The following is a 16,682-nucleotide window of genomic DNA, read 5'->3' as shown; positions in this document are numbered from 1 at the left end:
CTTAAAAAAATGCCCACTTAATCTAACTGAAATGGGAATCAGTATAGCAGTATTTATCAACTATTTGTCTGCTCTCCAACAATGACAAACATGAACAAAAAGCCCCAATACAAAACCATAGGGGGAAAAAAAATCAGTCACAGGAAAATGAATATTTATAAACTGACCTCAAAACTTGCAATGGAGGGTCACATCTCATATAAATAAATACATTCACCATCATTGTTCAAGATGGACCAACAATTATTTCTTAATACCAGGAAAAACAAAAAAACAAGAAAGAATGGGAATAAGCAAACGTATGCAGAGATGTACATCTCATTTCTCATTTTCCTCTGGTAGCTCAAAGAACAAAATTTAGCTGCTACAACTTGATCAACAAAGGAAAATATTTTTAGAGAGGAATTAAAGGTGGTATAAAATTCACAGGTTTTCAACAGAAAAAAACATAGCTGATATATTCCCTCAAGACATATACAACAATTTTATGAGGTTAACTTTTCTGACACAGAATTTCAGTAAAACAGTGACAGTATTTCCCCAAATATTCAATCAAATTTGACTTTTGTCAAGTAGTGAATGGGAATCTTAAATATTATAAACAGCTTCTGAGAATTTATTTGTTTCTCACGAGCTTCTACAACATACCAGAGAAGTTAGTTACCACATATCAAAACTAATTTTTTCCCCAATTTACGGATAGACATTTAGAGGAAAAAGAGAGCTAGAAATAAAAATGTCTTGACATTGTCATTGCAGCTAATAAATAACATACTGAAACACTATAGGCAAAAAAAAAGAAGTGCATTACGTAGGAAAAGGGAAATACCAAAGACACAGATCGATCAGTCAACAGGTACTGTGTTCATCATCAGTAACTTAAGTTTTCAAAGAAGTCACTCACTTTTTTTTTTTTTTTTTTTACAACATGTTAAATAATAAAATAACTTGATTATGTGGGGCACTGCAGCTTCCCAGTATAGATAGAAAAGGAATAATACTCAGAGGAGGATTTGTTTTGACAAACAAGACAGTCCCAGGCACACAGAAAAAGTCTCACACACTAAAATGTTACAACTGTTCACTTATCTAATTAGGGAGCAGTCTGACTTTTTCTCCATGAACAGGTCAAACTTGAAATACTTTCTACTTTCAACTCTACTCTAGGTGTATTTCCTCCCTCAAATCTGATCTACCAAATTTTTGGGACAAATAATTAGAAATAATTTCAAAGTAATATATAGTAATATATATTCTAATAATACATGTTAAGCTGTGTATTTTGTTGGCTCTATATTGTTGTCTTTAAAACAAATTACAAAAAAAACAATAAGGATAACCTCTTGCCTTTTTTTCAGATTGTAAACTAGCTGAATTTAGCAGAAGTGTTTATTGTTAGGAAAAGTAAATACTTGAGTATGATTACTCTCAAATACTTGTACTTTATGTTGATGCTTACAATCAGAATAATACATCTGTGTGATGTTCTAACTCATTAAATGCTACAGATAAAAAAAAATGGTCAATTCAAATGTGCTGTCTACTTAAAGGATAATATGATTAATAACTAAAAGGAATCAATTCTTATTGAAATGCTAGGCTTGATGCCCTTGTACCTTATTTCTAAGATGACATGCTATGTTACAAAACACTACCTCCTTCCTAAATGCTTTGAAATATAAAGTCCTAATACACACAAAACCTCTTCAGCCAGGAGGAACTCAATGTCCTTGATCCAGACATAAGGTCCTACTGCAAGGAGGTTAGAACATTTCATTATCTCCAAAGCGATTATCTTCTCATAGGCATTGTGTGTATACGTACATGAAGTTGACACAGCCCGTCCCCGCAGGTGGAGCAATCCACACAAAACTGAGGTTTGTAGTCGGGAGATGGCTCACATGTGATGCAACCACGCTGCACATAAACTGGTTTCCAAACTGGTGGTCAGACATAATTCCTAACAGAAAGACACAGGGGAGATAAAGAGTAACACGTGTTAATGGCTCATCCCAAGGTGCTAACAGACTGAGAAATACATCTGCCATGTGTTTCACCATGGCACATGGAATATAAAAAAGAAAACCCAGAAGTATGCCACTGAGTGATTAGAATTAATGCCAGTGAAAACATTGGTGCTGGCCTTTGCTTGAGTCACGGCTGGCTTTGTATTTACTACCAGGCTCCATGTATGTACTACAGTTATTCTTCGTAAGACCAGTACCAGAGGAATTATTTGCCTTTTTAAAGGAGGAGCTGGATCACAGTGGTTGTAAATCAATGTTATTCCATTATCTGATTACAGAACTAATGTTATCCCATTATCCATTACAGATCTAAAAGAAAATAAAACCTGAAGGAAAAATGCTATATTTTAATAAGCCAAATGAAGCTTTTAGAGAAAGGTGTTATCTTGTAGTAGGCAGACACATCTATTCGAAAAAAAGCAGATGAACTTTGGATTCATGCACTCTTCTTCTGATTTGAAATAAACCCAGCAACCTTCAGCAGTTTTACCAGTATATATTCCTTTGATTTTTTTTTTTTTTTTTTGAATCAGCCTTTAATACATGGAACAATGTAAATGTCATCTCTTAATCCCTCCCCCTGGAATTCAGTGCTGTTCATCATTAGACAAAAGAATTGTATTTTTTAACAAAAAACCAATATCAGACAGCAATCTTCTCACTCTCAGAGCCCTCCTGTAGTTTCCTACAAATTAATGCAAACCTGGTTGTTTGTTTAACACCCTTTGGTTTACTTGAGTGGATTACTACACCTTTAATCCTAGTACATTAATCAGTAAATGCTGAAATTATTCTTTTGAACGCACTTATCAGAAGGAAATGCCTTGTTCCAGCTTACTTCAGATATTGAACCTTCAGTTCAGAAAATAGTGACATAGGCTGAAACATTGTTAATAGAATCCAAAAGTGGATGGTAGCAGGTACCTCTGTGCTCAACAAGGTCAATGTTAGCTGATAGGTGATTGTATCTCAGAAAGTTTATAGTGGCTGGTATTATATTTACTTGTTGCAATTCAAGCAACAACAAAGAAATAAAACCCATCTCTGCCTCTCAGAATCTTCTACAATGGTTTTTGACAGCAGTTCTTCTGTAATGTGAACCCAGCAATTTCTCTTAACCCCTCACTGATTCAGAGGTGGAAGGAGTTTGCAAGCAAGAGATTTCCACCAAGGAGGGGGGAGAATCCTCCCTGGTGCAAGCACACCGCTCCACTCAGTGCCTCTCCAGGGACTGCCATGTCAGCAGCACAGCACAGGGACGGGGGGACTGTCTCACAAGCAAACCTTTTAGCATTTTATAGATCAAAAGCAACATCTGAAACCCCATTCAGGTACTGGTGAGGGTCACAGACTATGGCTCAGGGTTACATATCTGTTATTTATCCTGAGGGCTATTAAATTCTGAACCAGCTTCAATTTTGGTGAGGGGAGAAATGAAGCCACAGTGAGTTTAAGTAATCTGTCCCAGGAATGACAGGAGGCAATCTGTGATGGCAGTGATGCCCGTATCTTTTATAAATGACACAACCTTCTCACTTAGGGTTTTTCAATTAGTTCCCCACTGAAGCATACATATGAGGTTTTCCATCATTCGCACCGTTACACCTTCCAGCCCAAATCCCCAAGCGATGTTAAAGCCACAGAAAAGGCTCAAGCTCCCCTGGGTGGAGCCTCTTTCTGGAGAGCAGTAGTAGGGAAATCCAGGGAGATGGTATTTCACTGACTTTTGATTATTGCAAGACACTAAATGCCGATGAGGTTTGGTCATCTCTTGCCACACTGTACTGCCATTTTAAGTGATTATTTGCTTTGCTTTCCTTGGCTAATTGGGAGGAGTGGCATTAATATCCTCAAAGAAACCCACATGACTGGTGCCCAGGCTCATTACCCTGGTCTCACTGTTGAAGTCAATCCAACAGTGCCCTGCTGAGACAGATGTGTCCAAAATATGCCCAGAGAGGTCCCTTGCAGGGTGAGTGGTATTTAGGCAAGTGCTTTGCTTTGCTGAGGGTGAGAGGTGGTAACTCTGCTTCTTTCCCAAAGCTGTGGGTCTTTTCCATCTCTCTTTGAAGTTTGTGCTAAAGTCAGTGACTTCAGTGGTGTGGGACAGGGGCTCTGGGACTGATGCAGAGCACCAGTTCTCAACTGTCATCATCTCTGGCTGCAGAATGGGAAACAGAGCCAGCTATAGACTTTAGCAGGTTAATTAAATAACAGACGCTGTCAGGGGAGAAACAGGAACAGCCCTTCAGTTTGAAGAAATCCCCCTTTTTCCAGAGCCAGCCAAATACAAGGAAGGACAAAGACTGCCCTACCACATCCCCCAGCTGGGGGACAGGCACACTAGCTCAGGAAATGTTACCGCTTCCCTCCTTGGCAGCAACTTGTGAGTTAATGAATTCCCTAGGTTTCAGGCAGTAGACTGCAAAAATGTGTCTAATACATCAAACACATACAACATCTGTGGAGAATTTCTTTTTCCTTTGATTTACAGTTTTAAAAAAAGCACAACTTCCCAGTGACTAGAATAAATTCTAAACAATGAAAAAACAACTCATTCAATTTTTTTTCAGAAAAAAAAGTCAATGAATTGTCCAGAGAATATTCTGAATTCCATTTTATTATTTTATCACCATTTTATCTTCATATTTTATTAATAAGTTGTTGTTATAATTTTTTCAATAAAAACAACCACTCCTTATCTGCTGGACCTTTACTGGGTACATCAACTCCATTTTGGAGTTCAGGGTCTTCAGAACATTTCACAAGAATTAAGTACTAAATCTGCAGTGAGTGACATATTTAAAAAACCTTTTTGATGCTTAAACCCTGAAGATTCCTACTGGAAAGCTGATCAAAAAATCATAAAAATGCCAAAAATTGAGAAATGTAGTGGACGCTAAGAACTCACTAAATTAAGGACAAAGAATGTTATTTCCCCCTCTTGCTTCCAGTCTTTTTGCAGACCCTGCTATGGAAGGCAACTTCTTCCTTCTCCATTCCCTCTCCAACCTGGCAAGCTGCTTCCCTGTCTGTTTGCCCCATAAAAAAAAATCAAAGGACAAATGTTAACCAGCATTTTGCTGCAAAAAATAAAATGAATACAAGACAAGCCTGATTATATAGCAGTTCTCAGAACAAAACTATATCCCGTATGTACCTCAGGCAGCTTCAAAGATGAAGCTTGTCTTCCTTTAAGGGGCTTGGCTCAGGTCAACATTGTTTTACAGGCATCCCCCTCTCATGTCCTGTTGACCGGTACAACTATATATGTTCAAGTCTAGTTTTTAGAAAAGTGATAATCTTAAGGTAAAATTTTAAGATCTGTCTGTGTAAAGCTCTGTAAACACTTTTGCAAACAATCAAGTATTTCCATGTGACTTACTGAATACTGAAATGTTCAGAGGTTTGTGACAGCTGCACGTCTACAGCTCTAAAAAATGCTACATGCAAAGATGCCATTAGCATCTCTCTGAACTCTTTTTCCCTCTTTTTTTTACAGTGTGCACTCATCATACTGATGTGTTTCAGACATTCACACTTTCTAGATTCTCCATCGCCTAAAAGTGCTGAGGCTTTATGAGTCTCAGTATAATCTTTCAAATCCCAGACATGCTTTTTACCAGCCAACAGCACTGCTAGGAGAGGAACTAGACATGCCCAGTTCCCTCTCAAGATTTAACTCAGCAGCTGGTTTTACTGTGTAAACTTTTTAAAAAGTGCTTAACCCTATTCAATGCACTATCTACAGTCACTGAATCAAAGAACTCCTATGTGTAGAGGTAGATTTCAAGATCTAGATTAAATACAAGAAATCTAGGGATAGAGAAAAATCACTGAATGGAAAATCTTAGGTAAAGGCTGATAACAAATACATAGCTTCAATCTTTACATGTGGAATATTATTTTATTGATAATCAGAATCACTAGTAGGGATGTAGCAGCTAATGCAGGGAAATATTTTGCCTCTTTTTTAAGGTGTAATACAGGAAAGTGAGCAAGATCACCTGGTTTAGGTGGTCCATATGGCCAAGTGCAAGTGCAGTTCCTGAACTCCTTATTACTTTCACTTTGTTGTGTAGCTTCTCCAACAGGGAGAGCTACAGAGGAGAGGCACTATTCTGCCGTCTGGGCCCCTGGAAGCCAAAAGATTATATTTTCTACTGGCAGAGCTTGGGAAACATCTAATGGTGCAGATAAATGCAGTAAGAGTCACAATAATGTTCTGCTTTTTGTGAGAAATGTGGATCTGTAATAGTCCTGACTTACACACGATAACTATGTAACGTTCCTTATTACAGCATGACGTATCCTTCTTACATATGGTCCTTAGAAATGAGCTTCCTAAACGAGAACTTTGTGCAAGGGGCTCATATGCATGTCAAGGTCCCTCGTAAATCCTTCGTCAAGGCTAAGACTTTCCAGCATTGAAACAGATGATAAGTAGTCTACCGTTTCCTATTTATTATATGAATTGGGTACGATATTAAAGGAGAGAATTAATGTTAAATACAGGTGTAAAATGAATGACCTCATTTTGGTTTTGCTGCCTCTAAACTGATTATCTGCTACATGCTTCCATTTTCAAAGTTACACATTAGTGACAGCAAAATGCCAAATATAAAATATTGATGAAATACTAAGAAAATAAAGCCGTAAGTAACCAAATCACTCTGGCATCTTTGGGAAAGTAATCATTCCTGGTTAGTAGATAATAAATTTAAGTCAGAAACAGACACCTTCAAATTAGATTTTGCATTATGTAAAAATGAAGTACCTAGTTCTAGCAACAATCTTTTCCCTTAGGAAACAGAGCTGGGGACCTACATTCTCCACCAGGCTCTAGCATCTTGAAGGGTGATCCATTAACCCACAAGCTAAAGGTGGTTCTGCCTGGTGTTACGAAGCAGGGAGTGGCGCAAACAGGACTGTGCCAGAATGCACCTCCTGTACTAATCCTAAAGTGGCCAAACCAGGACCTGCAGATTACTTCTCCCATGCTCTCTCAGAACAAGTCCTTGGTCCTGTGTGTAGGACAGTTATTTTTTTTCAAAATGAGGAGATGACAGTAGCCACATTTTTTATAACAATCTATTGTTTAAAGCAATCACCTTGGCAGAGAGGTACACTCATAGTTTCTTCTTCCCAGAAGCACATCCCCTTTATGAATTTGAAGATTAATTGTATACAGAGGTTCCCTCACTCTTCTGTGGCATATATGACATCACTAGTCAGATGCAAGAGTGCTGGGACAAGTGACATATCTTGGTGGCTACTAACAGGGAGACTGTTTTTTTAGTAAAGTCCCTGTAGGACAGGTCTCCAGGTTCACCACAGAACCAGGGTTCTCCTGCTAGTTAAAGGAAAGCCACGTGCCTCTCCACATCGTCTGAGGAGCAACAGAGACTGTGACACAGTTGGACAGGTAGGTGGCAAGACCTCAATTTACAGAAATTCAAGCACAGACCCTGAGGAAGGTTTTAGGTTAAAATCTATTCACTGGATATATATAAACACCAAGTGCATTTTACAGCTGTTGGAGCTGCAGCTTTCAGACTACATTTTCAGAGCTAGGCACCTCCCTTTGTCTTAAGTTGCTTTGGATGTCTAAAGGACCTTTTTCATCCTTACCTATGAACACATGTAAAAATGGGATTTGTGTTTTCCCCGAATGCTATGCCAAGTGAAAGAATGGTTTATTTTTCATTACTGGAAGAATATTTGAGCAACAACCTTAAACTATTATGAACCCCTTTCAGGACTCTGAAATGTAAACCTTAAAAATCTGTGAAGAACTAGTAGTAGGAAGAAAATCAAGATTCTTTCTGTTTGGTTTTGTTTTGTATATGAATTACCTATGCAAGTTACTTTCAAAGTGAGTAAAGGTGCAGAATCTGACCCTAAGTGAACTTCACTTACCTAGCTAAATTATGTTGTTGATGATTGATTTGGGGGGATGATTCCATTCTGCTTCACAGGAAAAATACATCTCTCTTGATAGAATGTAACAGACCGCTAAAGCACTTGGTGGCCCTTGTGATCAATTAAGGGTCAGGATGGTTTGATAAATTATTAAATAGCATGAAGAAATAAAAGACCAGAAACTGTCAGATACATTCTTTCACCCGGCAATATATTACCTTTATTTTTCTTTAAGTCACATGTTTATATCACTATTACTATTACTGCTTTATTATTAAATAATAAACCCTTTCAGCATATGCCATGTTGGGGAAAATACTATCCACAGGTTGGTAAAGAACAGTAGAAAAAGAACAGATATGTGTATAACAACTTAATAAATTCTGTCACTAAAATCCATAACTCCTTTTGTGGTCAGGAGCCAAGTAGAGCCTGAATTAAGCAATCTAACTCCTGTGGGGGTACCGTTGTGCTGAAGTGAGTCGGACTTGGGACAAGCAGTATGGGTTTTATGACCTTTTGTTACATATATAAAATTTAAATGTGTTTTCTTTATAGGTTTGAAAACAAAAATTTATTGCAAGCTCACATTTGAGATACATTCACAATTTGGAATCCAAGCATGAAGCAGATCAGGTTAGAGGCATTTAGGTGCTAACAAGAACAGTGCTTTATGTTCACATTTTTTGAATACTTACTGAAGTGAACACTTCACTAGAAACACAGGTTTGCAGGAATGAACCCCTAATGTACAGATTTACAAAAATTTGCTCTGAAAGAGAGAATATTTCTGTTTAATCTCTCTTTTAATGTTCTACTTGTAAAGTATTGTTAATCAAAATTTTTGAGCAGCCTTTTATTAGAACCCACTTAGGGGTATAATTTCATCTCAGGGATATATGAGTGCCGGTCTCATTAAAACTAACAGGAGTTACACATATGGAAACTGTGGTGCACAGGGAGGAGAACATCCCCTTTAATTTGCATAATTCCACAAGACACTGAATGAGCCCCTTGTGTAACGTGTGATATGGTTGCATGAGTCAAGGGGGTGGGGGCAGTGAGACCCTGGTCTGCAGCGTGTTAGTGGCCACCCATTGTTAGGGAGGATGAGAGGACAATTTACAGCTGAAGTCTAAGTGCTCCATAGAAAGCAACACGGTACTAAGTGCTCCAAGGCAAGTAGATTTAGTAATGGTAAACAGGGACCAGAAGTCATATAAATAGAAAATGCTAATAAGCGACTGTGTTGTTGAAATATATATTAACAAAATCTCATTTCAAAGTCTTGAGCCAAAATCTATTTTGAATGTTTTCCTAACAGCCCCAGTATGTCCTATAATAGCAAGTTCTATATTTTTCTTTATAGAAACCTGTTAGGCTGATACTTTCATTTTGTACTAACTTTTCATAGGTCTATTTTAGCAATGTATTCCAGTTTACTCTCTTGCAGAAAAGCAGCTGTCCCTGGTTTGCAAACACGTTTTGGGGTTTGTTTGGGGTTTTTTTACTGTTATAGTATTTGGCTGGTGAGTGTCTCATCGGTATGAGCAACTCTTGTACATTCTGGTTCTTCCCACTTCTCAAACCTTTATATGTGTCCCAGGAGTCAAACATCAGACACACCGCTTGCAGGTTTTGTACCAGTGACAAATGTGACAAAGTTATCACGCCTGTTATCACACCAGACATCTGCTCCCACCAGACTCATTCTCAGGGCCAGCAGTAACCGCATCCTTCTCCTTATGGCAGTCACAATTCACTGAGGCAGTGCTGGAGCCCCTGGAATTGCTCTGAATTTGCTTTGGTAGAGGTGAAACTGCAAACCTGCAGTCTTAACTGACAAAACTATGCTGATGATCTCACTTAAATGAAGCCATGAACCAACCAGCCTCCCTGCTTACCAGTACAAATAACATCAAATGAAACATTGCTGTGTAGCAACTAGAAAACAATTGCACATCCCAATAAAAATGTAACTGCCACACACTTATAACACACGTACATCCTGATTAGATCTATAATGCATCCTTTCCAAGGCAGTAGCTTCCAAAAAAAATTTTTTTAACTAATCATAACTCTAGACTCTAGCTGGGCTGGGCCGAGTGGTTTGCATACTGACAACACCCCTTCTTTGGCTATCCTGGCGCTGGTGACACATGCCAATATCCTGTTTGCTCTTCTATAGCCTAGTATAACTAATTGGGATAATGGCTTCAAGGCTTTACTAACAAAACCCTAAGTCTCTCTTTAATTTATTTTAAACGAACTTAATGGTTTCTGGCAGCAGTCTGCCCTTGTAATGCATTTCCTCTATTTTGATCCTTCGCCTGCAGACATATTTTGCATTTCCCTACATTGCTATCACTGCCTCAGTCACTGAAGGACATGCTCAGCGTGTAGCATCTTCCTTGCACTTGCACAGTCACTGATTACACTTTATATCTGTTATCATTATTGGTGAACCCTGATGTTTTAAAATTGATAGTTTCCTCCAAAGCAAATTAAGTCAGTCAAACCAATCAATAAAGATAACTAAATAATGAAACCAGGGGGACTTCCCTGGAAGTATTTTTCCATATGGAGTATTTATCATTTACAGACATCTCCTGTTTTGAAGTGATGTAAGTTATTCTGTCCTATTCCCCAATTTCTTATCTCAGATGATCTGAAAGTCAACTTGAAACCACGTACTGTGTACAGAAGCCACAGTGTGTCCTTCATCAGCGCTGGCTGCAACATCTCCACAGAACTGGAGACAATGCAGTTTCTATCCAGAGGACCAGAGCCCGCATTTGGTTAAGCTGTTTAAGGTCTCCTACAGTCCCATGTCCCCTTGCTGGGACACTGAAGTGACCTGGTGTATGGCCAGTCCCAGAGCCTCTGGGAGATTTTTGGGGCAGGGGTGTCTCATAAAAGCCTTTCCTATCTGCTCAAGAAAGATTGTGTGCGGAAGCGACATGTCTGTGAGGGAAAAGCCATCTGTAGCAATGACAGAGTATTGTTTTATCTCCATACATTTAAACATGGCCAACCACTCTAACATGCAATTTGTAAACAGTAGTTAGTGTCTATAATACTGTGTGCAGGCATTTTTTAAACAGTTGATACCAGCGACACAGGAACACTGGTTTGCCTTTTGGGGAGTTGAAGAAAGAGTTACAAGTTCTTCAGAACACATAAATATAAAAACTAGAACTGTAAGTAAAGCTGCTTAATGGGCATCATGGCCATTCTCAGCATTTGCAAAGGGATGAAGGGAGCTGAGAAACCATAGAACAGTGGTTGGTGGGAGAGGTAAGGGAGAAGTGGGGAAGGAAAAACGGTTTTGTAGGTTGAATGTAGGAATCTCAATTAAAATTGTCAATTCCATGAGTTCTTTTTTTAAAACTATGCTGAGAATTCAACACTAGTGGCTAAAACCCACCAGTATCTCTGTCCTGACTACATTAGCAGTGGAAGGAAACAGTCCTGTACACTGCCTGTATGCTCCACAGATGTTGTGGTGTATCAAGATAAAACCTGATGGATTTGCCTCCTATGTAACCACAAACCTATTACATTTACAGTTTTTACAGTGCAGGAGAACTGAACTGGGAATACTCTGGCTGGCAGTGGTGACAAGGCTTTAGGCGTGGGCTGAAGCATCCCTGTGAGGGTGAGCATGTGCTCATGCAGGTGCTGTGTACCAAGAGGGGTGCCTGGAGGTGACAGCCAGCATGGCTGTGACAGCAGGCTGAAGCCAGCCAGCATTGGCCACCAGTGCCCAACTGACCCCCGCCAGGGTGATTCCCTGGCTAGCAGTGTCACCTCACTGTCACCAGGGTCGTGCATGGGGGGAACAGAGGCAGAAGTTTTGATGCTCAGGTACTCTGTAAAGCTGGAGTTTGAAAATCAAAGTGTTTCCTTGTTACACATTTCTCACGCTTTCTTTCAGCACCAAAGCAGAAATATCAGCTGTGATTTACAGACTTCTGTGGTATTTTGGCAAAAAAAAGAGAAAAATTCCTTTTCTACCAACACCCAAACAGTTGCTTTAATTCTTTGTGCATCTTGAACCTTTTTTTTTTTTTTTTTTTGTGATGATTACAGGACAAAACAGTAAACTGTATCTTGATCAGTGCAGTCTGGAAATTGCTCCCTTTCCCTTGTGAAATGGGCAATAGTTTCCCTTACCTCCTATTTGTTCTATATTAAATACTTCAACGATCCCACTCTTTGGAACTTCATGCTGCAACTCACCCACTAATCAGCAACGGACTATAATGTTGAAAGTATTTCACTAAGCAGTTACTAAAGAGAACAGCATACCCAGCAGTCTGAATTTCTGCCCACTGAAAGCAGAACGGTACCCATGAAGACGAGACACCTCAGAAAACATGTTACAAGCTAACAACCATGAACAGCAGCAAAACTTTCAGGAAACAAAACCTGAATACAAAACTTTACACAGTAAAATAAGCAAGAATAATCACAGCCAACTAGCCCAGAGGGACAGCAAATTATTTTACTCATTCATTTCCATATTATTACTTTTAACTCTAGTGAGAAAAAAATCACTCATGAGAAAAAATCTGGTGCATTGCCCCGCAGCCATATGGTATATATTAAGACATACATACCACAGACAGAAAATTGTAACACTGCACTTTTATTTCTATCTGACAACACACTGTCAGCTGAGAGCTGCAAAAAAGCAGAGAAGAAAGTAATTCTGCATTTCATTCCTTTAACTAAAACCTACTTCTTCTAGACAAAACATTATCAATTCCAAATATGCAAGAGCACTTCCAGATCAGATATAAGAAAGGCAAATATAAGCAAGCAACAAAGAACAGTAACCCTCTTGTAAACTATCATCAATGTGAACAGTGATTTGGGACATAAAAACTGCTGTTATTGAAGTCTTTGTCCTCAAAAGAGCACTTTATGACTAAATCTTAAATTACTCCAGTAATTTAATATTTAATATAGGATCTTAAAATATTGTCCCGGGAGTGCTGTAATAAAGATGCCATTGAGTTGGTGTAGCAGAGGTCTGCAGCCCCCTCTCTGGTTTGTGTCCTATGAACTTACAGAGCAAAAAATTAAAAGAGAAAACAATTTTCACATGTGAAGCTTTGTCAGTGTTCATGTGATAACAGCTAATGACACAACATATGCAAAAATTAAGCGTGCTACAGAAATAGGGTGCGTGGGACCTCCACTACATGACCTCTAAACTGACCCACAGCTTTGCTGTAAAGAAGAAAGCTTTATCAAGAGCTATGGCAATATGGGGACAAAACCAAGCAAATGATCACCTGTAAGAGGTCTGAGTTGCATTTCAGGATCTGGGACAGAAGTGGGAAAAAATATCTGGACTCCAGGCTGTGACATGTAGGGGGTGAGTGGGAGCAGAGCATCACAGATACTCCTGCTGCTGTTGGAGGTTTTCGAAATAGATACTTGAATTTAATCTTAAAATTTGCTTGATTCAGTTCCATGAATGAACACTTAGCTGAAAGCCTGCCTCTCAAAGCAAACAAACCCTGCTGTGACTGTAGTAGGGTAAATGTTTCGAGATTTTACTACAGGTTTAAAAATTACAATGTCAAAGTAACACCCAAGGGACTTACACTAGAGAGTAGCAGTCCCATTAATATATAAAGAGAAAGCTAAAAATATGAAGATCAAAACATAGATCTGCTTTTTGACCTGCTAGTCTGTCCTTAACAAGAAAAAATATCTCAGAGAGCTGCAAACCTACAGCAAAGTTCCCCACTTCATTATTGTTTTGCAAAGCAGTGAAATCACTAGGAAAGTGTATGTGTCACAAAGGGAGAAATTTGACTTTCTAGGTTTCAACTACATTTTTTTTGTTCAAGGCATATTAGCAGTTCAGAAAATTAGTGGGTTTCCTAATTTAAATTAATCTCAGCTCTGCCATGTATGATAATTGAGATGTTTTCTTGCTGGGACTTCCAGATACTTTGCAGTTGTAACTTTGTTGTCTCACACTATAACATCAGCTCTCACAAATATTAGCCTTTCTCCACATGTTCATGTTCTCTATTCTGATATTGATGCTTTTCTTGGAATGTATCTATTAATTTATAAGTGGAGTTAGTGCTTCTGGATCTTGCTCCCCTTGAGAAACTAATATATAAGAGGGTATTTCTGGTAAATAACATGCTTGTCAAATCTGAGTAGATTAGGAAGTTTGACTGATCTACAAATATGGGCTAAACATGCCAGGTAGTTTCATCTGGAGAAACAGAGGATCCTAAAGCTGAATAACAGAGTATTATTTAGTGCAGTGGCCAAATAATCATTGAGGAAGGAAATCATATTGAATAAACTGCTTCTTGGGTAGATTGAAGCCTACGTTCATAGTCTGGAGTGAATCCAAATGGCAACAGAGCCATTCTGGAGTGAGGCTGAAGACAGCACCATGGTGGCCTCCTGGGGAACCTGCCTCTGTGTCCCATATCCCAAAAAAATACTCATAGCAGAACATTTGTGATCATTAATTGTGGCTGCAATAAGTTTGATATACTCCATAACACTGTCTAATTTTATTTTTCAGTTTATCTCAATGAATCACCATATTTCAATTTGAAATAATTTCTATCATTAGTTTGTCATCTATTTTTCATGTAAATATTTTGAAATACCAGCAGTGCACAACTAGAGCTGCAGGTTGTCCTGGCAATATGTCAAAAGCCCAAGGGCTGCCGACGCTCTGCAAGTAGGTGTATATGGGGTTTTTGTGGAGATACATGCAGGTAATTGTTACACAGTTCTGTGCAGTGTACTACAGAGTACAGATAGTTCTTTGGAAATTACATCTAAATTGAAAACAGATAGTCATAGAAAAATAGTAATAATGGAAAGACCAAAACCAATGCAAAATATTCCAACTTTTTTCCTTTTTCTTTCTTAAATGATAAATTTAAGGGTTTTTCAAAAAAATAGTAATTAAAGAAAATAAAGCATTTTATCACATGCAAATACACAGACTCTCACACTGTGTGACCTAAGCCCAGATCCAACCCATATCAGCAACTTACACCATTTGAACTATCTTACCATTAAGTCTGGCTATGCTGAAATCACTTCTCTGAATAATTAGATTCATGTGGGCCTTTCCAAATTAACTTTCAGCTGCCTAAGTCAGCTACTGATAAGAATATATAAAGTTGCAAAACTTTAATAAAAACTGAGTAAACACTTAAGCTGTTAGACCCTGATAACTCCCACGGGTATGGTCCAGACCACTTGAACCTATACTTTAGATACTTAATGAGCCAGTCCTCACACAGTAAATGGTTATGTTCCTTTTATAAACAATGTGGAGAGATAGGAGCCTGTGATGGGCTCGCCAGAAGGCTACCTATAACATGTCCCATTCAGTTGCACAAAAATTTCAAACATTGCTTGATAGTAAGGATTACAGAGCACAAAAAATTAATATAGTCAACAAAAAAAAGATTGATTCCCCTTAGCTAGCCCTATAATTCATCTCTTTCCAAGAAAATGAAGGAAAGAAATTTTTTTCTCGCTGGCAGGAACCTTTTTTTGTTTGCACCGACTATCAAAAAAACCAAACAAACCCTCTTGTTAGAGATCACAGTCTATGAGCCAAAACAAATTCCTAGTATTCACTGCAGATGTGGCATTCAGAGATTTTAAATCTTTTTATAACTAATTCTATTCACTCTGTGAAAATAGCAACTTCAAGACATATAACATGGGTGGATTGTCTTAGGAGAATCCTGCCATTAGGGATAGCTAACTCGGTAAATTTAATTTACTTTTGAAGTAGAAAAAAAGAGTTACTGAAAGATTGTTTAAAGAAGAACATTAAGGACAGTCAAAAAAAGGCTGGAGGGGTCATGATAAATCTCTGAGTGGTGGGCAGGCAGGTTGGTTTTGGTGCTCTCTTTGGGGTGTTTTGAAATTGAAAGATGCTATAGAGGTAACAAAAGATGCTATAGTAGTATAGGAAAGTTGAAAATAATCTTCAAGACATACACTGTGAAACAAACAGATCTCTGCTACTGAAATGGATCATTTTAATGTGATGTATTATTCATAAAAATGAATGCATTGCTATATTCAAAGCTGCGCCTGAAATGATTCAGAGCATCTGGACACGAAAGTAATAGTTAAATAACTATATATCTACAAGTATAGTTGTAGATATAAGCATGGTTCGTATCAGTATGTCTTCTTACAGGGAAAATGAATAAGCTAGTACAGTATAAGATAAATTTGTCCTGTTAGAATTGGATGTTTGCTAGACAATATACCAGTCTGATCACAGCTTCCTTCCCAGAGCTCCCGTTGTTATATTAGTACATTTTTTTTCGTGCATTAAATACATCTTAAAATCCAGTATATCATAGAAAACCTTATTTTAGAGTTTGAGACTTCTGTCCAGATTAGATTTCCTGAAGGAAAGCCTTTCTTTTGTTCGATGATCTATGCAGGAATAGCAGTACTTCTGCTTTGAGGCTTATGTTTTTCCCATAGAGCTTTACTGAGCTATGATGTGGTCATGTGGTTCTTCCCTATAACTACTCAAAGAAAGAACATCTCATCCTTCACTCTTTCCTGAAGGACCACCAACGGATTGTGTTAGATTAAATTAAAACACGCATTCCAGGAATGTTGACCATGAATTAAAGGCTGACTTACAAACTTCAATTCATTTTGTAGAAATCATTAGTTTAACTAATTTGCTCTACA

At 38.2% G+C, this 16,682-nt stretch overlaps 1 protein-coding gene across 1 annotated transcript in view; it reads right to left on the bottom strand.

Moving 5' to 3' along the window:
* The window catches only part of RELN (reelin), a 243,611-nt gene that overhangs the window by 207,638 nt on the left and 19,291 nt on the right, over positions 1-16,682 (bottom strand). Inside the window, exon 3 of the mRNA XM_026868008.1 lies at positions 1,825-1,960. Within this exon, the coding sequence (XP_026723809.1) occupies positions 1,825-1,960 (136 nt within the window). The remainder of the gene's footprint in view (positions 1-1,824; positions 1,961-16,682) is intronic.

Source organism: Athene cunicularia (genome assembly GCF_003259725.1).
Source record: "Athene cunicularia isolate RWA chromosome 1 unlocalized genomic scaffold, athCun1 chr1_part2, whole genome shotgun sequence".
In the NCBI taxonomy this organism is placed as follows: Eukaryota; Metazoa; Chordata; class Aves; order Strigiformes; family Strigidae; genus Athene; species Athene cunicularia.
This window is presented reverse-complemented; position numbering and strand designations above follow the sequence as displayed.